Source organism: Anomaloglossus baeobatrachus, chromosome 1 (assembly GCF_048569485.1).
Source record: "Anomaloglossus baeobatrachus isolate aAnoBae1 chromosome 1, aAnoBae1.hap1, whole genome shotgun sequence".
Taxonomy (NCBI): Eukaryota; Metazoa; Chordata; class Amphibia; order Anura; family Aromobatidae; genus Anomaloglossus; species Anomaloglossus baeobatrachus.
In genome coordinates this window covers 14810406-14838211 of record NC_134353.1, presented here as the reverse complement: position 1 = coordinate 14838211, position 27806 = coordinate 14810406, and the positions used below count along the sequence as shown (strand labels likewise).

General features: G+C 47.7%; 1 protein-coding gene across 5 annotated transcripts in view; it reads left to right on the top strand.

Annotated features, from left to right (window-relative positions):
• The window catches only part of LOC142303933 (PC-esterase domain-containing protein 1A-like), a 124601-nt gene that overhangs the window by 24641 nt on the left and 72154 nt on the right, over positions 1 to 27806 (top strand). For 4 of the 5 annotated variants that reach the window (XM_075345846.1, XM_075345821.1, XM_075345829.1 and 1 more), the window contains exons 2-3: positions 26141 to 26538; positions 26927 to 27022. In XM_075345846.1, coding sequence (XP_075201961.1) covers positions 26472 to 26538; positions 26927 to 27022 — 163 coding nt within the window. In that variant the 5' untranslated portion in view covers positions 26141 to 26471. The remainder of the gene's footprint in view (positions 1 to 26140; positions 26539 to 26926; positions 27023 to 27806) is intronic. The other variant, XM_075345837.1, reaches the window with a different exon arrangement.

The following is a 27806-nucleotide window of genomic DNA, read 5'->3' as shown; positions in this document are numbered from 1 at the left end:
CCATCATACTGGGGCCTGTGGGGAGTTGTACTGTGTAATGCTGCATCATACTGGGTCCTGTGTGGAGTTGTACTGTGTAATGCTCCATCATACTGGGTCCTGTGGAGAGTTGTACTGTGTAATGCTCCATCATACTAGGTCGTGCGGGGAGTTGTACTGTGTAATGCTCCATCATACTGGGTCATGTGGGGAGTTGTACTGTGTAATGCTGCATCATACTGGGTCCTGTGGGGAGTTGTACTGTGTAATGCTCCATCATACTGGGTCCTGTGGGGAGTTGTACTGTGTAATGCTGCATCATACTGGGTCATGTGGGGAGTTCTACTGTGTAATGCTCCATCATACTGGGTCCTGTGGGGAGTTGTACTGTGTAATGCTGCATCATACTGGGTCCTGTGGGGAGTTGTACTGTGTAATTCTGCATCATACTGGGTCATGTGGACAGTTCTACTGTGTAATGCTGCATCATACTGGGTCCTGTGGGGAGTTGTACTGTGTAATGCTCCATCATACTGGGTCATGTGGACAGTTCTACTGTGTAATGCTGTATCATACTGGGGCCTGTGGGGAGTTGTTCTGTGTAATGCTGCATCATACTGGGTCCTGTGGGGAGTTGTACTGTGTAATGCTGCATCATACTGGGTCCTGTGGAGAGTTGTACTGTGTAATGCTGCATCATACTGGGTCCTGTGGAGAGTTGTACTGTGTAATGCTGCATCATACTGGGTCCTGTGGGGAGTTGTACTGTGTAATGCTGCATCATACTGGGTCCTGTGTTGAGTTGTACTGTGTAATGCTCCATCATACTGGGTCCTGTGGAGAGTTGTACTGTGTAATGCTCCATCATACTAGGTCGTGCGGGGAGTTGTACTGTGTAATGCTCCATCATACTGGGTCCTGTGGGGAGTTGTACTGTGTAATGCTGCATCATACTGGGTCCTGTGGGGAGTTGTATTATGTAATGCTCCATCATACTGGGTCCTGTGGGGAGTTGTACTGTGTAATGCTGCATCATACTGGGTCATGTGGGGAGTTGTACTGTGTAATGCTGCATCATACTGGGTCCTGTGGGGAGTTGTACTGTGTAATGCTGCATCATACTGGGTCCTGTGGGGAGTTGTACTGTGTAATGCTGTATCATACTGGGTCATGTGGACAGTTGTACTGTGTAATGCTCCATCATACTGGGTCCTGTGGAGAGTTGTACTGTGTAATGCTGCATCATACTGGGTCCTGTGGGGAGTTGTACTGTGTAATGCTCCATCATACTGGGTCCTGTGGGGAGTTGTACTGTGTAATGCTGCATCATACTGGGTCCTGTGGACAGTTGTACTGTGTAATGCTGCATCATACTTAGTCATGTGGGGGTTGTACTGTGTAATGCTGCATCATACTGGGTCCTGTGGCGAGTTGTACTGTGTAATGCTGCATCATACTGGGTCCTGTGGGGAGTTGTACTGTGTAATGCTGCATCATACTGGGTCCTGTGGACAGTTGTACTGTGTAATGCTGCATCATACTGAGTCCTGTGGGGGTTGTACTATGTAATGCTGCATCATACTGAGTCCTGTGGGGGTTGTACTATGTAATGCTGCATCATACTGGGTCCTGTGGGGAGTTGTACTGTGTAATTCTGCATCATATTGGGTCCTGTGGGGAGTTGTACTGTGTAATGCTGCATCATACTGGGTCCTGTGGGGAGTTGTAGTGTGTAATGCTGCATCATACTGGGTCCTGTGGGGAGTTGTACTGTGTAATGCTGCATCATACTGGGTCCTGTGGGGAGTTGTACTGTGTAATGCTGAATCATACTGGGTCCTGTGGGGAGTTGTACTGTGTAATGCTCCATCATACTGGGTCCTGTGGGGAGTTGTACTGTGTAATGCTCCATCATACTGGGTCCTGTGGGGAGTTGTACTGTGTAATGCTGCATCATACTGGGTCCTGTGGGGAGTTGTACTGTGTAATGCTGAATCATACTGGGTCCTGTGGGGAGTTGTACTGTGTAATGCTCCATCATACTGGGTCCTGTGGGGAGTTGTACTGTGTAATGCTGCATCATACTGGGTCCTGTGGGGAGTTGTACTGTGTAATGCTCCAGCATACTGGGTCCTGTGGGGAGTTGTAGTGTGTAATGCTGCATCATACTGGGTCCTGTGGGGAGTTGTACTGTGTAATGCTGCATCATACTGGGTCCTGTGGGGAGTTGTACTGTGTAATGCTGAATCATACTGGGTCCTGTGGGGAGTTGTACTGTGTAATGCTCCATCATACTGGGTCCTGTGGGGAGTTGTACTGTGTACTGTGTAATGCTGAATCATACTGGGTCCTGTGGGGAGTTGTACTGTGTAATGCTCCATCATACTGGGTCCTGTGGGGAGTTGTACTGTGTAATGCTGCATCATACTGGGTCCTGTGGGGAGTTGTACTGTGTAATGCTGCATCATACTGGGTCCTGTGGGGAGTTGTACTGTGTAATGCTGAATCATACTGGGTCCTGTGGGGAGTTGTACTGTGTAATGCTCCATCATACTGGGTCCTGTGGGGAGTTGTACTGTGTAATGCTGCATCATACTGGGTCCTGTGGGGAGTTGTACTGTGTAATGCTGAATCATACTGGGTCCTGTGGGGAGTTGTACTGTGTAATGCTCCATCATACTGGGTCCTGTGGGGAGTTGTACTGTGTAATGCTGCATCATACTGGGTCCTGTGGGGAGTTGTACTGTGTAATGCTGAATCATACTGGGTCCTGTGGGGAGTTGTACTGTGTAATGCTCCATCATACTGGGTCCTGTGGGGAGTTGTACTGTGTAATGCGGCATCATACTGGGTCCTGTGGGGAGTTGTACTGTGTAATGCTGCATCATACTGGGTCCTGTGGGGAGTTGTACTGTGTAATTCTGCATCATACTGGGTCCTGTGGGGAGTTGTAGTGTGTAATGCTGCATCATACTGGGTCCTGTGGGGAGTTGTACTGTGTAATTCTGCATCATACTGGGTCCTGTGGGGAGTTGTACTGTGTAATGCTGCATCATACTGGGGCCTGTGGGGAGTTGTACTGTGTAATGCTGCATCATACTGGGTCATGTGGGGAGTTGTACTGTGTAATGCTGCATCATACTGGGTCCTGTGGGGAGTTGTACTGTGTAATGCTGCGTCATACTGGGTCCTGTGGGGAGTTGTACTGTGTAATGCTGCATCATACTTAGTCATGTGGGGGTTGTACTGTGTAATGCTGCGTCATACTGGGTCCTGTGGGGAGTTGTACTGTGTAATGCTGCATCATACTGGGTCCTGTGGCGAGTTGTACTGTGTAATGCTGCATCATACTGGGTCCTGTGGGGAGTTGTACTGTGTAATGCTGCATCATACTGGGTCCTGTGGGGAGTTGTACTGTGTAATGCTCCATCATACTGGGTCCTGTGGGGAGTTGTACTGTGTAATTCTGCATCATACTGGGTCCTGTGGGGAGTTGTACTGTGTAATGCTGCATCATACTGGGTCATGTGGGGAGTTGTACTGTGTAATGCTGCATCATACTGGGTCCTGTGGGGAGTTGTACTGTGTAATGCTGCATCATACTGGGTCCTGTGGGGAGTTGTACTGTGTAATGCTGCATCATACTGGGTCCTGTGGGGAGTTGTACTGTGTAATGCTGCATCATACTGGGTCCTGTGGGGAGTTGTACTGTGTAATGCTGCATCATACTGGGTCCTGTGGGGAGTTGTACTGTGTAATGCTCCATCATACTGGGTCCTGTGGGGAGTTGTAGTGTGTAATTCTGCATCATACTGGGTCCTGTGGGGAGTTGTACTGTGTAATGCTCCATCATACTGGGTCCTGTGGGGAGTTGTACTGTGTAATGCTGCATCATACTTAGTCATGTGGGGGTTGAACTGTGTAATGCTGCGTCATACTGGGTCCTGTGGGGAGTTGTACTGTGTAATGCTGCATCATACTGGGTCCTGTGGGGAGTTGTACTGTGTAATGCTGCATCATATTGGGTCCTGTGGGGAGTTGTACTGTGTAATGCTGCATCATACTGGGTCCTGTGGGGAGTTGTACTGTGTAATGCTGCATCATACTGGGTCCTGTGGACAGTTGTACTGTGTAATGCTGCATCATACTGAGTCCTGTGGGGGTTGTACTATGTAATGCTGCATCATACTGGGTCCTGTGGGGAGTTGTACTGTGTAATGCTGCATCATACTGGGTCCTGTGGGGAGTTGTAGTGTGTAATGCTGCATCATACTGGGTCCTGTGGGGAGTTGTACTGTGTAATGCTGCATCATACTGGGTCCTGTGGGGAGTTGTACTGTGTAATGCTGCATCATACTGGGTCCTGTGGGGAGTTGTACTGTGTAATGCTGCATCATACTGGGTCCTGTGGGGAGTTGTACTGTGTAATGCTGCATCATACTGGGTCCTGTGGGGAGTTGTACTGTGTAATGCTGCATCATACTGGGTCCTGTGGGGAGTTGTACTGTGTAATGCTCCATCATACTGGGTCCTGTGGGGAGTTGTACTGTGTAATTCTGCATCATACTGGGTCCTGTGGGGAGTTGTACTGTGTAATGCTCCATCATACTGGGTCCTGTGGGGAGTTGTACTGTGTAATGCTGCATCATACTGGGTCCTGTGGGGAGTTGTACTGTGTAATGTTCCATCATACTGGGTCCTGTGGACAGTTGTACTGTGTAATGCTGCATCATACTTGGTCCTGTGGGGAGTTGTACTGTGTAATGCTGCATCATACTGGGTCCTGTGGACAGTTGTACTGTGTAATGCTGCATCATACTGGGTCCTGTGGGGAGTTGTACTGTGTAATGCTGCATCATACTGAGTCCTGTGTGGAGTTGTACTGTGTAATGCTGCATCATACTTGGTCCTGTGGGGAGTTGTACTGTGTAATGCTGCATCATACTGGGTCCTGTGGACAGTTGTACTGTGTAATGCTGCATCATACTGGGTCCTGTGGGGAGTTGTACTGTGTAATGCTGCATCATACTGGGTCCTGTGGGGAGTTGTACTGTGTAATGCTGCATTATAATGGGTCCTGTGGGGAATTGTACTGTGTAATGCTGCATCATACTGGGTCCTGTGGGGAGTTGTACTGTGTAATGCTGCATCATACTGGGTCCTGTGGGGAGTTGTACTGTGTAATGCTGCATCATACTGGGTCCTGTGGGGAGTTGTACTGTGTAATGCTGCATCATACTGGGTCCTGTGGGGAGTTGTACTGTGTAATGCTGCATCATACTGGGTCCTGTGGGGAGTTGTACTGTGTAATGCTGCATCATACTGAGTCCTGTGGGGAGTTGTACTGTGTAATGCTGCATCATACTGGGTCCTGTGGGGAGTTGTACTGTGTAATGCTGCATCATACTGGGTCCTGTGGGGAGTTGTACTGTGTAATGCTGCATCATACTGGGTCCTGTGGGGAGTTGTACTGTGTAATGCTGCATCATGCTGGGTCCTGTGGGGAGTTGTACTGTGTAATGCTGTATCATACTGGGTCCTGTGGGGAGTTGTTCTGTGTAATGCTGCATCATACTTAGTCATGTGGGGGTTGTACTGTGTAATGCTGCATCATACTGGGTCCTGTGGGGAGTTGTACTGTGTAATGCTGCATCATACTGGGTCCTGTGGGGAGTTGTACTGTGTAATGCTGCATCATGCTGGGTCCTGTGGGGAGTTGTACTGTGTAATGCTGTATCATACTGGGTCCTGTGGGGAGTTGTTCTGTGTAATGCTGCATCATACTTAGTCATGTGGGGGTTGTACTGTGTAATGCTCCATCATACTGGGTCCTGTGGGGAGTTGTACTGTGTAATGCTGCATCATACTGAGTCCTGTGGGGAGTTGTACTGTGTAATGCTGCATCATACTGGGTCCTGTGGGGAGTTGTACTGTGTAATGCTGCATCATACTGGGTACTGTGGGGAGTTGTACTGTGTAATGCTCCATCATACTGGGTCCTGTGGGGAGTTGTACTGTGTAATGCTGCATCATACTGGGTCCTGTGGGGAGTTGTAGTGTGTAATGCTCCATCATACTGGGTCCTGTGGGGAGTTGTACTGTGTAATGCTGCATCATACTGGGTCCTGTGGGGAGTTGTACTGTGTAATGCTGCATCATACTGGGTCCTGTGGGGAGTTGTACTGTGTAATACTGCATCATACTGGGCCCTGTGGGGAGTTGTACTGTGTAATGCTGCATCATACTGGGTCCTGTGGGGAGTTGTACTGTGTAATGCTGCATCATACTGAGTCATGTGTGGAGTTGTACTGTGTAATGCTGCATCATACTGGGCCCTGTGGGGAGTTGTACTGTGTAATGCTGCATCATACTGGGTCCTGTGGGGAGTTGTACTGTGTAATGCTGCATCATACTGGGTCCTGTGGGGAGTTGTACTGTGTAATGCTGCATCATACTGAGTCATGTGGGGAGTTGTACTGTGTAATGCTGCATCATACTGGGTCCTGTGGACAGTTGTACTGTGTAATGCTCCATCATACTGGGTCCTGTGGGGAGTTGTACTGTGTAATGCTCCATCATACTGGGTCATGTGGGGGTTGTACTGTGTAATGCTCCATCATACTGGGTCCTGTGGGGAGTTGTACTGTGTAATGCTGCATCATACTGGGTCCTGTGGGGAGTTGTACTGTGTAATGCTGCATCATACTGGGTCCTGTGAGGAGTTGTACTGTGTAATGCTGCATCATACTGGGTCCTGTGGACAATTGTACTGTGTAATGCTGCATCATACTGGGTCCTGTGTGGAGTTGTACTGTGTAATGCTCCATCATACTGGGTCCTGTGGCGAGTTGTACTGTGTAATGCTGCATCATACTGGGTCCTGTGGGGAGTTGTACTGTGTAATGCTGCATCATACTGGGTCCTGTGGACAGTTGTACTGTGTAATGCTGCATCATACTGGGTCCTGTGGACAGTTGTACTGTGTAATGCTCCAGCATACTGGGTCCTGTGGACAGTTGTACTGTGTAATGCTCCAGCATACTGGGTCCCGTGGACAGTTGTACTGTGTAATGCTGCATCATACTGGGTCCTGTGGGGAGTTGTACTGTGTAATGCTGCGTCATACTGGGTCCTGTGGGGAGTTGTACTGTGTAATGCTCCATCATACTGGGTCCTGTGGGGAGTTGTACTGTGTAATGCTGCATCATACTGGGGCCTGTGGGGAGTTGTACTGTGTAATGCTGCATCATACTGGGTCCTGTGGGGAGTTGTACTGTGTAATGCTGCATCATACTGGGTCCTGTGGGGAGTTGTACTGTGTAATGCTGCATCATACTGGGTCCTGTGGGGAGTTGTACTGTGTAATGCTGCATCATACTGGGTCCTGTGGACAGTTGTACTGTGTAATGCTGCATCATACTGGGGCCTGTGGGGAGTTGTACTGTGTAATGCTGCATCATACTGGGTCCTGTGGGGAGTTGTACTGTGTAATGCTGCATCATACTGGGTCCTGTGGGGAGTTGTACTGTGTAATGCTGCATCATACTGGGTCCTGTGGGGAGTTGTACTGTGTAATGCTGCATCATACTGGGTCCTGTGGGGAGTTGTACTGTGTAATGCTGCATCATACTGAGTCCTGTGGGGAGTTGTACTGTGTAATGCTGCATCATACTGGGTCCTATGGGGAGTTGTACTGTGTAATGCTGCATCATACTGGGTCCTGTGGGGAGTTGTACTGTGTAATGCTGCATCATACTGGGTCCTGTGGGGAGTTGTACTGTGTAATGCTGCATCATACTGGGTCCTGTGGGGAGTTGTACTGTGTAATGCTGCATCATACTGAGTCCTGTGGGGAGTTGTACTGTGTAATGCTGCATCATACTGGGTCCTGTGGGGAGTTGTACTGTGTAATGCTGCATCATACTGGGTCCTGTGGGGAGTTGTACTGTGTAATGCTGCATCATACTGGGTCCTGTGGGGAGTTGTACTGTGTAATGCTGCATCATGCTGGGTCCTGTGGGGAGTTGTACTGTGTAATGCTGCATCATACTGGGTCCTGTGGGGAGTTGTACTGTGTAATGCTCCATCATACTGGGTCCTGTGGGGAGTTGTACTGTGTAATGATCCATCATACTGGGTCCTGTGGGGAGTTGTACTGTGTAATGCTCCACCATACTGGGTCCTGTGGGGAGTTGTACTGTGTAATGCACCATCATACTGGGTCCTGTGTGGAGTTTTACTGTGTAATGCTCCATCATACTGGGTCCTGTGGAGAGTTGTACTGTGTAATGCTGCATCATACTGGGTCCTGTGTGGAGTTGTACTGTGTAATGCTCCATCATACTGGGTCCTGTGGGGAGTTGTACTGTGTAATGCTGCATCATACTGGGTCCTGTGTGGAGTTGTACTGTGTAATGCTCCATCATACTGGGTCCTGTGGAGAGTTGTACTGTGTAATGCTTTATCATACTGGGTCCTGTGGGGAGTTGTACTGTGTAATGCTGCATCATACTGGGTCTTGTGGGGAGTTGTACTGTGTAATGCTGCATCATACTGGGGCCTGTGGACAGTTGTACTGTGTAATGCTGCATCATACTGGGTCCTGTGGGGAGTTGTACTGTGTAATGCTGCATCATACTGGGTCCTGTGGGGAGTTGTACTGTGTAATGCTCCATCATACTGGGTCCTGTGGGGAGTTGTACTGTGTAATGCTCCATCATACTGGGTCCTGTGGGGAGTTGTACTGTGTAATGCTGCCTCATACTGGGTCCTGTGGGGAGTTGTACTGTGTAATGCTCCATCATACTGGGTCCTGTGGGGAGTTGTACTGTGTAATGCTGCATCATACTGGGTCCTGTGGGGAGTTGTACTGTGTAATGCTGCATCATACTGGGTCCTGTGGGGAGTTGTACGGTGTAATGCTGCATCATACTGGGTCTTGTGGGGAGTTGTACTGTGTAATGCTTCATCATACTGGGTCCTGTGGGGGTTGTACTGCGTAATGCTGCATCATACTGGGTCCTGTGGGGAGTTGTACTGTGTAATGCTGCATCATACTGGGTCCTGTGGGGAGTTGTACTGTGTAATGCTGCATCATACTGGGTCCTGTGGACAGTTGTACTGTGTAATGCTGCATCATACTGGGTCCTGTGGGGAGTTGTACTGTGTAATGCTGCATCATACTGGGTCCTGTGGACAGTTGTACTGTGTAATGCTGCATCATACTGGGTCCTGTGGGGAGTTGTACTGTGTAATGCTGCATCATACTAAGTCCTGTGTGGAGTTGTACTGTGTAATGCTGCATCATACTGGGTCCTGTGGGGAGTTGTACTGTGTAATTCTGTATCATACTGGGTCCTGTGGGGAGTTGTACTGTGTAATGCTCCAGCATACTGGGTCCTGTGGACAGTTGTACTGTGTAATGCTGCATCATACTGGATCCTGTGGGGAGTTGTACTGTGTAATGCTGCATCATACTGAGTCCTGTGGGGAGTTGTACTGTGTAATGCTGCATCATACTGGGACCTGTGGGGAGTTGTACTGTGTAATGCTGCATCATACTGGGTCCTGTGGGGAGTTGTACTGTGTAATGCTGCATCATACTGGGTCCTGTGGGGAGTTGTACTGTGTAATGCTACAGCATACTGGGTCCTGTGGGGAGTTGTACTGTGTAATGCTGCATCGTACTGGGTCCTGTGTGGAGTTGTACTGTGTAATGCTGCATCATACTGGGGCCTGTGGGGAGTTGTACTGTGTAATGTTGCATCATACTGGGTCCTGTGGGGAGTTGTACTGTGTAATGCTCCATCATACTGGGTCCTGTGGGGAGTTGTACTGTGTAATGCTGCATCATACTGAGTCCTGTGGGGAGTTGTACTGTGTAATGCTGCATCATACTGAGTCCTGTGGGGAGTTGTACTGTGTAATGCTGTATCATACTGGGTCCTGTGGGGAGTTGTACTGTGTAATGCTGCATCATACTGGGTCCTGTGGGAAGTTGTACTGTGTAATGCTGCATCATACTGAGTCCTGTGGGGAGTTGTACTGTGTAATGCTGCATCATACTGGGTCCTGTGGGGAGTTGTACTGTGTAATGCTCCATCATACTGGGTCCTGTAGGGAGTTGTACTGTGTAATGCTGCATCATACTGAGTCCTGTGGGGAGTTGTACTGTGTAATGCTGCATCATACTGGGTCCTGTGGGGAGTTGTACTGTGTAATGCTCCATCATACTGGGTCCTGTGGGGAGTTGTACTGTGTAATGCTGCATCATACTGGGTCCTGTGGGGAGTTGTACTGTGTAATGCTGCATCATACTGGGTCCTGTGGGGAGTTGTACTGTGTAATGCTGCATCATACTGGGTCCTGTGGGGAGTTGTACTGTGTAATGCTGCATCATACTGGGTCCTGTGGGGAGTTGTACTGTGTAATGCTGCATCATACTGGGGCCTGTGGCGAGTTGTACTGTGTAATGCTGCATCATATTGGGTCCTGTGGGGAGTTGTACTGTGTAATGCTGCATCATACTGGGTCCTGTGGGGAGTTGTACTGTGTAATGCTGCATCATACTGGGTCCTGTAGGGAGTTGTACTGTGTAATGCTGCATCATACTGGGGCCTGTGGAGAGTTGTACTGTGTAATGCTGCATCATACTGGGTCCTGTGGGGAGTTGTACTGTGTAATGCTGCATCATACTGGGTCCTGTGGGGAGTTGTACTGTGTAATGCTGCATCATACTGGGTCCTGTGGGGAGTTGTACTGTGTAATGCTGCATCATACTGGGTCCTGTGGACAGTTGTACTGTGTAATGCTGCATCATACTGGGTCCTGTGGACAGTTGTACTGTGTAATGCTGCATCATACTGTGTGCTGTGGGGAGTTGTACTGTGTAATGCTCCATCATACTGGGTCATGTGGGGAGTTGTACTGTGTAATTCTGCATCATACTGGGTCCTGTGGGGAGTTGTACTGTGTAATGTTGCATCATAATGGGTCCTGTGGGGAGTTGTACTGTGTAATGCTCCATCATACTGGGTCCTGTGGGGAGTTGTACTGTGTAATGCTCCATCATACTGGGTCCTGTGGGGAGTTGTACTGTGTAATGCTGCATCATACTGGGTCCTGTGGGGAGTTGTACTGTGTAATGCTGCATCATAATGGGTCCTATGGAGAGTTGTACTGTGTAATGCTGCATCATACTGGGTCCTGTGGGGAGTTGTACTGTGTAATGCTGGATCATACTGGGTCCTGTGGGGAGTTGTACTGTGTAATGCTCCATCATACTGGGTCCTGTGGGGAGTTGTACTGTGTAATGCTGCATCATACTGGGTCCTGTGGAGAGTTGTACTGTGTAATGCTGCATCATACTGGGTCCTGTGTGGAGTTGTACTGTCTAATGCTGCATCATACTGGGTCCTGTGGGGAGTTGTACTGTGTAATGTTGCATCATACTGGGTCCTGTGGGGAGTTGTACTGTGTAATGCTGCATCATACTGGGTCCTGTGGGGGTTGTACTGTGTAATTGTGACGCCCTGGAGATCCCAGGTAGTCTCAAATAGGCCCCCGCATTACACCGTTCCCTCATTAGGCAACACACAGCTGACCTGAAACCCTAGTCACCCCCTTAGGGAAAGATAGACACACCAGTGGGCGTGACCAGGCGGTTGGTGCACACCCATCCAGGGGTCTTGACAGCCCAGGGCGGGAAAACGAGCAGTTAAGCTTTGAAGTTGAGAGGAGGTGTGCTGGGGCTGTGTGCGGCTCCAACACAGGAGGTCAAGTTGAACAGTGCCAGGGTAGCAGCCCTGGTACCTCTGGCTAGGAGGCAGACGGTAGTTTCCATCAGCAGGAGATGGGAAGACGGCTCGTTGGAACTGAGGTGGACCGGGACAGGGTAGTGGCCCGCCGGTACCGACACGGGGTACTGTTAAAAAATATACTCATAAATATATTTTTCTTCAAATACGTAAAGGCGCATGAATGAAAAGACCTCAAAAATGTAAAAAATAAATGTATTTTATCTATTTAAAAATGGTTGCCAGGGTTCAGTTACAGAAAGGAAAAATAATATACTTTGATAGCTTACGCAAAGAGTTCATTTAGTCCATAATGATCAATGGGAAGTCTTTACCCATCTTTCCTTGGGTCCTGAATGGCAATGCAGGGGATGTCATCTCTTAGGCCGGACAACGTGTCTTCATCTTGCACAGGAGTCTTCTGACAGCAGGCAATGTGGAGGAGCGAGCAGTAGCCCCCTCCATCGTGTATTATATACCAGCTGTTTAGTCCATATAGGGTGTTCTAGTGGAACATAGTTGAATATAGTTCCATATTACGTAACCTTCTGGAAGCTTCGGGAAGAATATATAAATATCCTTCCATGCCAGTACTCAAGTATACTCAATATAGATATTTTAATACTTATCCCTTATAAAAACTTAATTAATAAACTATGCCCTCCAACATAAACAGAACTGTGAACTTATATGTCCTACTATAAACTATTTGATAACTAGATGTATTAATTTTAATGTTTTTACAATTCCCCCTTGAAGCGGGTAGAATAACCCCGAAAATTAATTAATACATCATTAAAATAACAAATCTTGTTTCCTGATTTGGCAATAACGGATTAATATCAATAATAATGATGAATAATAATTAATTTGCATTATTCATGTTGTAAGTTGAATAATATAATAATGTGGATTCATGTTATGGTAGGCCGTGACTGATCAATCATATAAAAATATATCTATACTTCACTAGACCTAAAAAGAAATGCAAAAACCGAAACCGGTCACCATATGATGTCCTCTGAGTTGATGTCTTCTTATCTCCGATGTAATCCAGCATAAACACAGTCTCTTAGAAATAACTCCTTTGATAAAAATGAATGGTTACCGATTTAGTACAGTCCCGTATTGCGTTTATCATCGTTAGATCAAAGTCCATAAACTTTATTTTTTATTCCAAAGTCCATAGCCAATGTTATAAACCACAGTTCATGAATGTAGAAGAATAGCCAAAAGTCTTTGATGTCTGTGCAGTGTAATTTACATTAGTCACCTTGTATCCTTCATGCTGCCTGTTGTCAAATCCTGGAACAGATGTTAAGACGTTCTTGGTCAGCACGACAGGGGTTAACTTTAACACGTCATTGCTCTTCTTAGTAACTTTAGGGAGGTCTTAATGCACAGACCATGTGTCATTGTCCATCCTTGAACCATAGGAGCATTATGTTTCTGAGATGCAAGCACGGTAAGTGTATTTTGTATGTTACACAGTCTTATTTGAGACGTTACCTTTTGGACCTTTTTGCAGAATCCCTTTTAACTTTAGGATAATTATAAAGTCTTTTTATCTTCTGTAATCTTGATTGAAGACTTCATTCCCTAATCTAAATACCAAATATGGCAATAACTATCACTAATAAATGTCACAGCGTACCATAACTCTAATACTATAATACCATGTCATTATTATTATCGTAAAAGTATTAATATAATTGATACTCAGAATGATAAAATACTGCATAATGGTATAGACAATAGTATTCTCTTGTAATGACCTTTTTGTCATTGGTGCATTACCCTTCCAAACCCATGGGTGGCAATGTGTTGAATGTAACCAAAATATAATATAAAATATGAAACAATATAATGTGTACCTATAACATGTATCATATTATAAATATGAAAGGCAACAATGTGGCTTTTAGTTAGATCATTTGTAAATTATAAACCAAAGCAAATAACCTTTTAGAAAAGACTGGATGATACCATCAAAACACAATAATACCCATTATAAATTATTATTGATTAAAAATATAATATATATTATTTGTAAATATAGGAAGGTAAACCTAGATGTACCTCGATCTTCCATCTTTATTACTCTAATTTAATTTATTTGATTTGTCTATTATTTATTAAATAACCTACTATAAGGAAATGTGTAACTATAAGTAATATTTCATCCTTATTGTGTTAACATACTAATATAAAAATAATGTATTACTAGGAAATAAACAATTGTATATATTGATGAAGGAAGTATCTTTTCTTCCAAAAAATGGAACTTTTCCCTTTTAATATGATTCATATTTAATAAAGTAATATTCTTATATTAGATATTACTGAACTAAATATTGAAGCGTTTTCTCAATTGAGATATTTAAAATCTGAAGAAAAAATAAAAATTGTAAAATTTAAGATTTTGATTAAAAATGTGAATATTAAATAATAATTAATATAAAAAATAGGAATAAAAGGAAAAATGAAAATTGGAATAAATAAAAAATTGAAATAAAAATAAGGCCTTCTATGTATATAACACCTATGTCTTTAATAATACATAACCTTAATGTTACCAGTATCTTATAGGATTTCCATACCTATCAGTAACCTATAAAAATAATTACGTCATGTAACCTTGCAAATAATACACTTCTCTTAGTATATAAATGCATCATGATATACTTCAAATATATATTTTTTTTTTTTTTTTTTTTATTCCCAATTCTTCCTTTGTACTTGAAATATTAATTATTAAAGTAGCCTGTAAACACATATATTTATCAAATATAAATGTGCGATTGAGACCAAACCTCCCCCTTTCAATATCATGAAATATGATATTATAAAAATTAATATGTTTAGATTAAATTAAATTAAAATTTGTGTTGTATATCTTCAAGACCATATTATAAATCTCACTTCCATATTTGAAAATAAAAATGATTACCAATCTATGTATCAGTAAAAGAAGTGACTTAACACAAAAGATCCTAACATCTCTATATTAAAGAAATATGTCTAAGAATAATATATATATATATATCCGGTATAAATTCCTTCATTTATACTTATGTACTATAACCTATTTATTCTAATAGTATACATACATATGTTATAACCTCGAAGTTAAAACAAAAATTCCCTTTTTTTTCTTTTCTGGATCCAAGTACTCAACATTGACATTAGCAGCTGCTCAAACAATCAATCATTCATAGACACATCTATGCACACAAGACTGTCATGGTTCTTTAACATATACTTTCACATAAAAACATTGACGGACACAAATCCCTGTTTTCCCAATTATTCTATGCGCATTTCAAAGATTATGTTACTAATTTGAAGTACTTCTCGAAAAAAAACAAATTCCAATGTATTACCTACTGTACATATGACCATGGAACAAACATGTATTATTAGCTTTAGTACCAAGTCACATGCTTTGGTCACGTGCAAGGAACACCATTCCAAGACAGCAAGCAGTTTTACTACACTCCAAAGCTCAGATTACATTTCTAATAACTCTAAAGGAGATATATATATTCATAAAAGAAACGTTCAAGTATACTTCTCTGACCATTGGTACCTGAGAAAATAATAATTATTATCAATCATGCTTTCGCGAATTAACCTTACACAAGAAAATATATGTTACCTGATTGAGGACAAGAACATATGTAAAAAAAAAAATAAAAAGTTAATACTCCATCAATTTGCTTTACTGATAAATTCTGAGGGAAATAAAAGAATAAAATTATTATCATATTTATGATAAAAATGAAACACTTAAAATCCGTTACTTTCTCTTATTATTTTATTTTAAATATTATTATTCATATACAGAGATCAAATTATTAATTATAACATTAAACTATCATTTTACTAAATGAAAATATGACCTTAATTTACTGTCACTACCTTTAATATATATATATATATATATATATATATATATATATATATATACATAAATGCATAGATTCACTGTATATGAATAAACATATTTATCAAACAATAAAATTAATTTACCTAGAAATCCACTTTATTTAACTGAAAACCATACCTAATTTTTTCTTCAAAGATTCGCTTTATTAAATTCACTTTGAACTTATAGGAATCTCTGAACTTATGTAATTCAAGGTTTTCTGTTATATGAGAGAGAATGTCTCTCTCTCAAAGACCACCCAGCTGCCACTGGCTATCAAATCCTAACCCAGGGAGAGGATCTCCACAAGACACCTGTTTCTGTCTTTCAAAGCTATTACTCATCATTTGTCTGGGATCCTCAATCCCAGTGACCGATCCCTTCACTGGAGACAAGGGTTTTTCCTGTGAAAAAAGATTTTTAGATGATAATTGGGATGGATTGTATGGTTTGTAACACGTATGCATCTTCCTTCGAATTTCATACACCCTGTCACAGAAATATCTGGATCTGGGAGACACTGTTGGTTTATCAGAATTAATTAATTTCTGTTTTGATTGACTCTGGCGACTTCTAACAAAATCGATAAATGTCGTACATTCGAATAGGGACTTTTTATTTACTGCCACCGCACAGGCGGCATTGTCAAGGAAATTAAATTTCTTGATGAATAAACGTATCATTCCATCCAATCTGACATTTGGAATAACCGCCCTATAGAAACGTTCAAAAACGGACATAAATGAGAACGTACTCTCAATCTGTTCAATTTGTAATTCCTTCAACATCTCATAGTTTGGATCAGATTCATTCCTTGCACAGAAGATGAGATTTTTCAGCCTTATGATATCGTTATCATTTGAACAATCAAATGTCTCATTGTCAGAAGACTTTTTTAAAGCCAATTGTCTAAAGAAATGCTGAGGTAACCACATACGGAATAACTGATTCGTCTCACTATTGGTTAAATTTAACTTCTCGATGGAACTTTCAAATATCTCTGAATTTCTGCAAACATGTATTTTAGGATTATATGCGGGAATTAATTTGCATATGTCCAATAAATTTTTTCTAAGTTTAATCCCTAACTTAGCCTGTTCTATTTTTAGAAACTGATCGTCGCCATTTTCTCTCTCCACATGTCCTTTCTGCACGTGTCCCACTCTGTCTCCCCCTTCTGGCTTCTCTACGTCATTTCCTGCTTCTTTCCCAGTGTCCTGAAAATGACCTTGATTACGTAGCACATGTCTGCCGCTGTCACAAACCACCGGGGGGGTCACTCAGAAATCCCCCGCGCTGGCTACCAGTACGTCACAATCGGGGGGTAACAAGTGGGGGGTCACCCCTCCTTTATACCTCCCGACCGACAGACAGAGCACGTGACGCGCTCTCTAGCGCCCCTCTTATAGTCAGGCCAATTATGGAATTGCCCGACAATAAGCAAGGAGGCCGCTATACTACTTATGCCGATTATTGAAGGGTCCCCGGTGAGAGTAGGGTATATATTCCCCCGACCTCCGCGGGCGGAATATATAATATCTTCCCGGATCTCACTGGCCTCCCCACAATAATCCTTGGCACAACTCGCTGCCACCAACCGCTTCACGGTAACTATTAGCCGAACACACAGACGTGGGATTCAAGATCGAGATAACAGAACAGCCCAAGATTAATTATATAATTTAATCGCCTAAAGCACACTAGAAACTACAATATATACAATAGGGAATCTACAGAATATACAGTTATGTCAGAGTACAGTTACAGATAAAGCATGGGTTACAAACAGGTATACAATTACATCAGTTACCTTGTGTGTCTGGCCACAGGGGGGCGCTGTAGACCAGGTTTCTAGGATTCTTCCTCACAGGTCTTTCCCAACCAGGCCCCCGAGCAGAAGAACACTGGAAAATGGCCGAAGTAGGGTTATCAACCTGGGCAGATCCAGGTCCCCTCCTACCTTAGTGACCTCACAGGGAAGCACTGCCACTCCCCCTGCATGGATCAGAATTATCCAGCAAAGGGGATATTGGCCATAACTTTGCCTGGGAGCGTCGTAGGCAGACGCCAATGCTCTCATTGTGACAGTTATGAATTTAGCTACAGAACGAGGGGACTCATGACCTGTCTACGAGTTCCCATATGGCTGATATCACGCCTGGGGTATTTCCCAAGCTCCCCCTTCCATAAAAAAGGTGTGCCAGCATCGTCCGCCTGCGCAAACACCATTTTTATGGTTGCCATATTTATCGGAGATATGGCTTGCGAGATATGAACCATTTTTTACTGGAGTCGTTCTGTCTGGCTACTTCCAAGCCTTGCTAATGAGATACAACTCTTGTTACAGGGTGACGGCAGGGAGCCATCCTGTGTCCATTGTCCGCACATCATCTCATCTCCATATCAGAGGAGATGGCTGTTGGAGGTGTAAGTGGGATGTGACACCTTCACAGATGCTGGACATTTGGTGACAGGAAGGGAGGGGGCACTGCCAGGGAGTGATGAGAGCAATTATGACTTCTAGTCATAATTCCTCTTCATATCCCAGGATTTACCTCACACCTCCCCCCTTTTGAGGGCGCTAGGGGGCAGCACACTCCGGTGTTCCCCCGTGCGCCCGTCCGCGACCTCTCCTTGTCGGGACAGCCCGTCTGCGTTACCGTGGTCACGGCCCCTTTTGTGGCGAATGGTGAAGTCGTATTGCTGGAGCGCAAGGCTCCATCGCAACAATCGCCCATTCGTCCCAGAGACGGTGTGCAACCAGCTGAGGGGATTGTGGTCCGTCTCCACGATGAAGTGGCGCCCGTATAGATAGGGTTGCAGACGCTGCAGGGCCCACACTATGGCCAGGCACTCCTTCTCCATTGTAGAATAGGCCACTTCCCTTGGTAACAGCTTCCTGCTCAGGTACAAGACTGGGTGCTCTTGGCTCGCAGAGTCCACCTGGCTGAGCACCGCACCGAGGCCGAAGTCACTGGCGTCGGTCTGTACTACAAACGGCCGCGTGAAGTCGGCTGCCTGTAGCACGGGCGGGCTGGACAGGGCGTCCTTTAGGGCCCGGAAGGCTGTCTCGCAGTCCACTGTCCAATCGACTGCAGAGGGCAGCTTCTTCTTGGTGAGGTCCGTCAAGGGCTTTGCCAGGCTACTATAGCATGGAACAAACCTCCTATAGTACCCAGCGGTCCCCAAGAAGGACATCACCTGCTTCTTGGTCCTGGGGGTGGGCCAGGATGCGATGGCCTCCACTTTCTCAGGCTCGGGCTTCAGCGTTCCCCCACCTACCCGGTGACCGAGGTACTGGACCTCGCTCATGGCCAGCTGACACTTTCCCGGCTTGATGGTCAAACCTGCCCGGTGGATCCGCCTGAGCACCTGTGCTAGATGCTCTAGGTGGTCCTCCCAGGTGGGACTGAAGACGGCAATGTCATCCAGGTACGCGGCCGCGTACCCTTCAAGTCCCTTGAGCAGGGTGTTGACCATCCGCTGGAAAGTGGCAGGGGCATTCCTCATCCCGAATGGCATCACCGTGGACTCGTACAGTCCAAATGGGGTAATAAAGGCAGAGCGTTCCCTGGCCTTGCGAGTCAGGGGGATCTGCCAATATCCCCGGCTCAGGTCCATGATGGTCAGGTACTGAGCCCCGGCCAACTGATCGAGCAGGTCATCGATGCGTGGCATTGGGTACGCATCGGCGACCGTGACCGCATTGAGCCCCCTGTAGTCCACGCAGAACCGAGTGGTTCGGTCCTTCTTAGGGACGAGGACTACAGGCGAGGCCCAAGCGCTGTTGGATGCCTGGATCACCCCCAGCTTCAGCATCTCGTCAATCTCCTGGCGCATGTGTTGCTGCACCTCCAGGGAGACCCGATATGCTGAACGCCGGATCGGGGGATGATCCCCAGTGTCCACGTGATGGACAGCCAAGTCAGTCCTTCCGGGCTGGTTGGTAAACAACCCCCGGAAGGGGAGGAGGGTGGCCCACAGCTGGGACCGTTGGTCCTCCAAGAGCTGGTGGCCAACCTCCACATCCTCAATGGATCCGCCTGCCCTAACCTGGGCTAGCATATCCAAGAGGGTTTCCGCTTCTCCCTCCTCGGGCAGGTTGCACACGGGGAGCGCACATGCCTCCCGCTCATGATGTGCCTTCATCATGTTCACATGGAAGGGCTTTCGCCTTCCACGGGCGGGGTCCAGGGTGACCAGGTACGTCACAGGGTTGAGCTGCTGGTACACGAGGTATGGGCCTTCCCAGGCTGCCTGAAGCTTGTCCTGTGGTACGGGGACCAGTACCCACACCTCTTGACCCACTTGGTAGGTCCTCTCACAAGCGTTCTGGTCGTACCAACGCTTCTGATCAGCCTGGGCTTGAGCCATATTGTCGTGTACCAGTTGCGTCAAGGCCTGCATTTTGTCCCGGAAGCGCATGACATACTCGATAACCGACACTCCAGGGGTGGCCAAATCCCCTTCCCAAGCCTCTTTCACCAGAGCCAGGGGGCCCCGCACACGTCGCCCGTACAGGAGCTCAAACGGTGAGAATCCTGTTGAGGCCTGTGGAACCTCCCGGTAAGCAAATAACAGGTGTGGGAGATACCGCTCCCAGTCACGCCCATGGGAGTCGACCAACATCTTAAGCATCTGCTTTAAGGTGCCATTGAACCGCTCGCACAGGCCATTAGTCTGTGGATGGTACGGGCTGGCCACCAGATGTCGCACCTGGACTTGCTTACAGAGGGTCTCCATCAGCTGGGACATGAATTGGGTCCCCCGGTCGGTGAGCATTTCCTGGGGAAAACCCACTCGGGAGAAAATCTCCAGCAATGCGGTGGCCACCTTGTCAGCCCGAATGGACGACAAGGCCACTGCTTCTGGGTACCGGGTGGCATAGTCCACTACCGTCAGTATGAAGCGTTTCCCGGAGCTGCTGGGGATGGCCAGCGGGCCGACCAGATCCACAGCCACCCTCCTGAAAGGCTCATCGATGATGGGCAGAGATACCAGTGGGGCTTTGGGGCGTGGCCCCGCCTTCCCCACTCTCTGACAGGTTTCACACGAACGGCAGTAGGCAGCCACATCGGCCCCCATTTTTGGCCAGTAGAAATGCTGGTTTAACCTGGCCTTGGTCTTAGCGATCCCTAGGTGTCCGGCCATCGGAATCTCATGTGCGATCCGCAACAACTCCGTCCGGAACGGATAGGGTACCACCAACTGTCGGTCCCTGGGCCACGCCTCCGGTGAACCCTGCTGGACCGTGGCCCGGTACAGCCGTCCTTGGTCCCAGACCACTCGCTCCGGGTCCGAGTCCGAGGGAGGCTGTGCCGCCTGCTCCTTTAGAGCTTTCAGGCTGTCGTCAGCTTCTAACGCTGCCTGAAACCCCTGACTAGATGTGGCCAGAATCGACGAGACTGTCACATCTTCAGTCAGTACCCCGGGACCTGTGTCCTGGCCTCCACCTGACTCGGCTGCCACTTGGTCAGAAGGGGAAGAGCTATCGGACCTCCGGGAGGCCCCTTGGCTTCCAGCACTCCCACTGCGGGTGACAGCGGCCACAGCCGCTGCGACCGTGGGTCGTGCCTGCTCCTCCTCCGTTCCTGACCAAGTCGCCGGTTCAGGCAGACCTACCTGGCTTCCTGACACCCCGGTTGTGGGGGAACCATGCACCGAGATCTTACCTGGGAGCACTTCCGCTCCTGGACCGGCCCCAATCTCACCTGCCTGTTCCCCTCCTGCAGCAACAGAACCCCGGTGTGAAATCTCTGGGGACCCCACATTTGCTGTGGTAGCCCCCACCCCACACACTGGTCCTCCCCCTGCAGCACCCTGCTCTCTGCTTATCCCTGCAGAGGGCAACAGATCCCAGCTCACAGGCTGGTTACTTGTAGAGGCATTGTCACACCTTTCTCTGACCCCCTCCCCTGTCACAGCTGCAGCTGTGTGTGTGTCTATGGTGTCTGTGCAAGCAGAAATATCAGAGTTCACTCCCTCCTCCCTTACATCATTCATAGATAACACATTAACATTGTCAGGAGTCATGTCAGCACTGGCTGAAGGTTCAGCCTTTGGGGCGGGGCCAAACTGGGAGGTTATTTGCCCCAAATCTGTCCCAAGTAGCACGTTTGCAGGGATCCGATCAGTTACCCCCACCTCCCTCACCCCCCGCCCTGCGCCCCAGTCCACATAAATGTCAGCAACAGGCAGCGCCGGGTCAGTGCCTCCAATCCCGGAGACAGCGAGGGTTTTTCCAGGGATCAAGTCTTGGGGGGACACCATCTCAGGCCGCACCAGAGTCACCTCCGAGGCGCTGTCTCGCAGTCCTATGGTCACAGACCGGCCGACGGTGACAGGTTGGAAGCTGTCCAGGGACCTACCACCACCCCCACCCACACAATACACCTTGGGCGGCCCTTGGGACGGGGACGGAGCCGGGGCCTTGGGACGCTGAGGGCACATGGCCTTGAAGTGTCCAGGTAGGTTGCACTGGTGGCACCGTCTTGGTTCTGCCACGGGCCTGGAGAGGGGAGTTGAGGGGGACACCCCCTGCAGTCTAGGGGCAGGTGGGGCAGTCGCAGAGTTCATCTTACCCCCTCTCCAGGTGCTGCTGGTGGCTGCTCTCCTGGCTTCAGGAGCCCGATTGTTGGTGTAGTCATCTGCCAGGGCAGCTGTAGCCGTGGATCCCTTTGGCTTCTGGTCTCGGATGAACTGGCGGAGATCCTCAGGGCAGTTCCACAAGAGTTGCTCCGTGATGAACAAGTCCAGGATCTCCGGTCCGGTGGAAAGCTGCAGGCCTTGGGTCCAGTGGTCGGCAGCTCGGGCAAGTGCCCGCCGGTGGTCAGCCCAGGAGTCCTTTGGTCCCTTCTGCAGCGTCCGGAACTTCTTGCGGTAGGACTCCGGGGTGAGGTTGTACTGTTGGATCAGGGCCCGCTTGATGGTGTCGTAGCCCTGATCCGCCTCAGCAGGCAAGTCCCCAAGGATATCCAGGGCCTTACCCCTTAAACGGGGGGTCAGGTATTTGGCCCACTGGTCCTTGTTCAGATGATGCTGCAAGCAAGTCCGTTCAAAAGCAGTCAAGAAAGAGTCCAAGTCTCCATCCTTCTCCAGCACTGGGAAGTCCTCAACACGGACCTTTGGAAGTTTGGTGTCTGGAAGGTCACGGGTGGCTGATGAGGGCCGGAGCTGAGCTAGCTGCAGCTGGTAGTTACGCTCTGCCTGGCGCTCTTCACGCGCTGCTTGCCGCTCACGCTCGGCCATGAGTTCCTTGTAGCCCTCCCGGTCTCCAGCCTGGCGTAGGGCCATAGCCATTTGAAGAAGGCTATCCGAGCCTCCCAGGCTCGGTGGAATGGCACGTGGTGATCTGCGGCCCGCTGCGGAGCCTGGTGCTTCACTGTCCATTGCAGAGCGGAGGGCTGGCGTCTGGCTCGTTGAGGACCCTTGGGCGAGCTGCTCCTCATCTTGTCCAGCAGTGCCCGGTTGTGCAATGTCCTCTGCAGAGCTGTTTTCTGGCGTCGAGCTCCTGGAGGACTCGTGGACAACCTCCTCATCGTCTCTGGCCTGAGCATCGGCCATTCCTTTGGCTTTGCTCCTGGTGCTATCAGCCATTGTTGCAGACTTTGGTCACTGACACAGAACTGACACCTGATGCCTCCACACACCTTACAGTATCTGCACTCTGACACTCTAGTGTTGAGCTGGTCTGAAGACCCCAGCAGCCACAGCTGCTGCAGGCAGTCTTTAGTGTCTGGGAGTATGGGTCTCACACTCACACGCACTATTATCTCGATCCCACCGCTATGCCACCAATATGTCACAAACCACCGGGGGGGTCACTCAGAAATCCCCCGCGCTGGCTACCAGTACGTCACAATCGGGGGGTAACAAGTGGGGGGTCACCCCTCCTTTATACCTCCCGACCGACAGACAGAGCACGTGACGCGCTCTCTAGCGCCCCTCTTATAGTCAGGCCAATTATGGAATTGCCCGACAATAAGCAAGGAGGCCGCTATACTACTTATGCCGATTATTGAAGGGTCCCCGGTGAGAGTAGGGTATATATTCCCCCGACCTCCGCGGGCGGAATATATAATATCTTCCCGGATCTCACTGGCCTCCCCACAATAATCCTTGGCACAACTCGCTGCCACCAACCGCTTCACGGTAACTATTAGCCGAACACACAGACGTGGGATTCAAGATCGAGATAACAGAACAGCCCAAGATTAATTATATAATTTAATCGCCTAAAGCACACTAGAAACTACAATATATACAATAGGGAATCTACAGAATATACAGTTATGTCAGAGTACAGTTACAGATAAAGCATGGGTTACAAACAGGTATACAATTACATCAGTTACCTTGTGTGTCTGGCCACAGGGGGGCGCTGTAGACCAGGTTTCTAGGATTCTTCCTCACAGGTCTTTCCCAACCAGGCCCCCGAGCAGAAGAACACTGGAAAATGGCCGAAGTAGGGTTATCAACCTGGGCAGATCCAGGTCCCCTCCTACCTTAGTGACCTCACAGGGAAGCACTGCCACTCCCCCTGCATGGATCAGAATTATCCAGCAAAGGGGATATTGGCCATAACTTTGCCTGGGAGCGTCGTAGGCAGACGCCAATGCTCTCATTGTGACAGTTATGAATTTAGCTACAGAACGAGGGGACTCATGACCTGTCTACGAGTTCCCATATGGCTGATATCACGCCTGGGGTATTTCCCAAGCTCCCCCTTCCATAAAAAAGGTGTGCCAGCATCGTCCGCCTGCGCAAACACCATTTTTATGGTTGCCATATTTATCGGAGATATGGCTTGCGAGATATGAACCATTTTTTACTGGAGTCGTTCTGTCTGGCTACTTCCAAGCCTTGCTAATGAGATACAACTCTTGTTACAGGGTGACGGCAGGGAGCCATCCTGTGTCCATTGTCCGCACATCATCTCATCTCCATATCAGAGGAGATGGCTGTTGGAGGTGTAAGTGGGATGTGACACCTTCACAGATGCTGGACATTTGGTGACAGGAAGGGAGGGGGCACTGCCAGGGAGTGATGAGAGCAATTATGACTTCTAGTCATAATTCCTCTTCATATCCCAGGATTTACCTCACAGCCGCCATTATCAAAATTCTGATTTGCAAAATTACAGCCAACATTACAGTCAGAATTCACCATATCACTGACTGACATTCCAAGTTCTAAGCAGTCTTTGGATTTCTCTGTCACTGACTCTCCTGACCATTCAGGTTGTCTATTTCCACCATTTTTACATTTTTCTACGATTAACTTGTGAAAATCATAGACTAAATGACAGACATTTCTGATTTTCTGTTTCTCTCTATTAAAAGACCTTGCACATTCTATACGTGAATTCTCAAGTTCACACTCACCATAAAAGCGTAACCAAATCTCTTCCACATTAGAAATATCTGGATAAGTGAACTGAAGTTTACTTTGCTTAACATATGAAGAGATAAAATCCATTTTCTTACCTGAAATGATCCGATGATCTGATGGATGATCCTGTAGGACTTGGTTCACCTTGCTCAGCACGTCCAATACTTCTTATGGACTGACTTTATCTTTCTTGCTCAAAAATACGTCAAAAGTTAACTTCTGTGGCTTTGTAAAAACTTTAAAGTTCATTCAAAAAAACTTTCATGCAACTTGACTTATACGTATTTCCTAGGTTCTGCGTGATTTTTTTATAAATTGTCGATTCCTGATCCTTTGCAGGAGATACTTGACCCCCCTTATGCAAAGTGAAGGAACAACAAAAAATGCAAAAAAAAAATTACCAATGGGTGGCTCACCAAATGTTAAAAAATATACTCATAAATATATTTTTCTTCAAATACGTAAAGGCGCATGAATGAAAAGACCTCAAAAATGTAAAAAATAAATGTATTTTATCTATTTAAAAATGGTTGCCAGGGTTCAGTTACAGAAAGGAAAAATAATATACTTTGATAGCTTACGCAAAGAGTTCATTTAGTCCATAATGATCAATGGGAAGTCTTTACCCATCTTTCCTTGGGTCCTGAATGGCAATGCAGGGGATGTCATCTCTTAGGCCGGACAACGTGTCTTCATCTTGCACAGGAGTCTTCTGACAGCAGGCAATGTGGAGGAGCCAGCGAGTAGCCCCCTCCATCGTGTATTATATACCAGCTGTTTAGTCCATATAGGGTGTTCTAGTGGAACATAGTTGAATATAGTTCCATATTACGTAACCTTCTGGAAGCTTCGGGAAGCTTCGGGAAGAATATATAAATATCCTTCCATGCCAGTACTCAAGTATACTCAATATAGATATTTTAATACTTATCCCTTATAAAAACTTAATTAATAAACTATGCCCTACAACATAAACAGAACTGTGAACTTATATGTCCTACTATAAACTATTTGATAACTAGATGTATTAATTTTAATGTTTTTACAGGTACCGACCCGGAAACCGTAGCACAAGGGGGGTTCTCGGACCCTAAAGCCAGAAATCAGAAACGACTGGACTGGTTAATTAACCGATTGAGGCCAGGACTAGAGGTCCTGTCCCACCCAAACTCCCTCAAAGAAGACAACAGCCCACCGATTAGGGATAAGAGGTCACCACCAGGGCCCATAGATCCCACGGGCCAGCGTCAGCGGACACGGCTCCTTAGGCCACATCCAGCCGGGAGCGGACTCCTGCGTTTCAAACTGGGAAGTCATTTTCTACTTAAAAACAGTGCAGAGGACAGAGATACAGACCACCAGCCGGGTGGGGACCCTGAATGCAACCGGCCGCGGCACCGGCCACCATCACCTTGGTTTACCAGAGACTCGTGTGTTTTACTAACAGTGAGTACACCAGCACCACCTGCGGTCGCTATCCCCCGCACCAAGCCACCGGGTCCCGGGGCCACCATCCCTGCCCACGGAAGGGTTAACAACTTGATGCATTACATCTCCCCCGGGTGCACCGTATCTGCAGCGGTTGTGTGCCAACTCACCACGCACCGTGGGTGGCGTCACGAACTTAATACGGCCCAGCCCGTACATATACGTCCTCCCTTTTTTTTTCGCCATGTCCGCGAGACCCCAGGGTCCGGAGACCCTAGAGCCACCACCCCTAAAGGTCCAGACTCGAGCAGCACTGGCTGCTGGCACGGGGGCGGCACATAATGCTCCATCATACTGGGTCCTTTGGGGGGTTATGCTGTCGATGACGACCATGTGTTTCTTTCAGGCTCTGCATGTCGGGCTGCAGTTATGGGGGGCTTCCGCTCCGCTGATGTCCAGCAGTTACTGCACAACAAGTACGTTGTTATCCTCGGAGACTCCAGTAAGTGACGACTTCCTCCATGTACTGTGTGTATATAGTGTACTGTATCTGTGTACTGTATCTGTGTACGGTATCTGTTTAATGTGTATGTATCCCCCTCGTGTCTGAGCAGTTCTCCCCAGTAGTCAGGTCAGGGCCGGCTGCTCCTGGTGGTGATGGCTCCGGCCTCGTGTCTGAGCAGTTCTCCCCAGTAGTCAGGTCAGGGCCGGCTGCTCCTGGTGGTGATGGCTCCGGGCTCGTGTCTGAGCAGTTCTCCCCAGTAGTCAGGTCAGGGCCGGCTGCTCCTGGTGGTGATGGCTCCAGGCTTGTGTCTGAGCAGTTCTCTCCAGTAGTCAGGTCAGGGCCGGCTGCTCCTGGTGGTGATGGCTCCGGCCTCGTGTCTGAGCAGTTCTCTCCAGTAGTCAGGTCAGGGCTGGCTGCTCCTGGTGGTGATGGCTCCAGGCTTGTGTCTGAGCAGTTCTCTCCAGTAGTCAGGTCAGGGCCGGCTGCTCCTGGTGGTGATGGCTCCAGGCTTGTGTCTGAGCAGTTCTCTCCAGTAGTCAGGTCAGGGCCGGCTGCTCCTGGTGGTGATGGCTCCGGGCTCGTGTCTGAGCAGTTCTCCCCAGTAGTCAGGTCAGGGCCGGCTGCTCCTGGTGGTGATGGCTCCGGCCTCGTGTCTGAGCAGTTCTCCCCAGTAGTCAGGTCAGGGCCGGCTGCTCCTGGTGGTGATGGCTCCGGCCTCGTGTCTGAGCAGTTCTCTCCAGTAGTCAGGTCAGAGCCGGCTGCTCCTGGTGATGATCGCTTC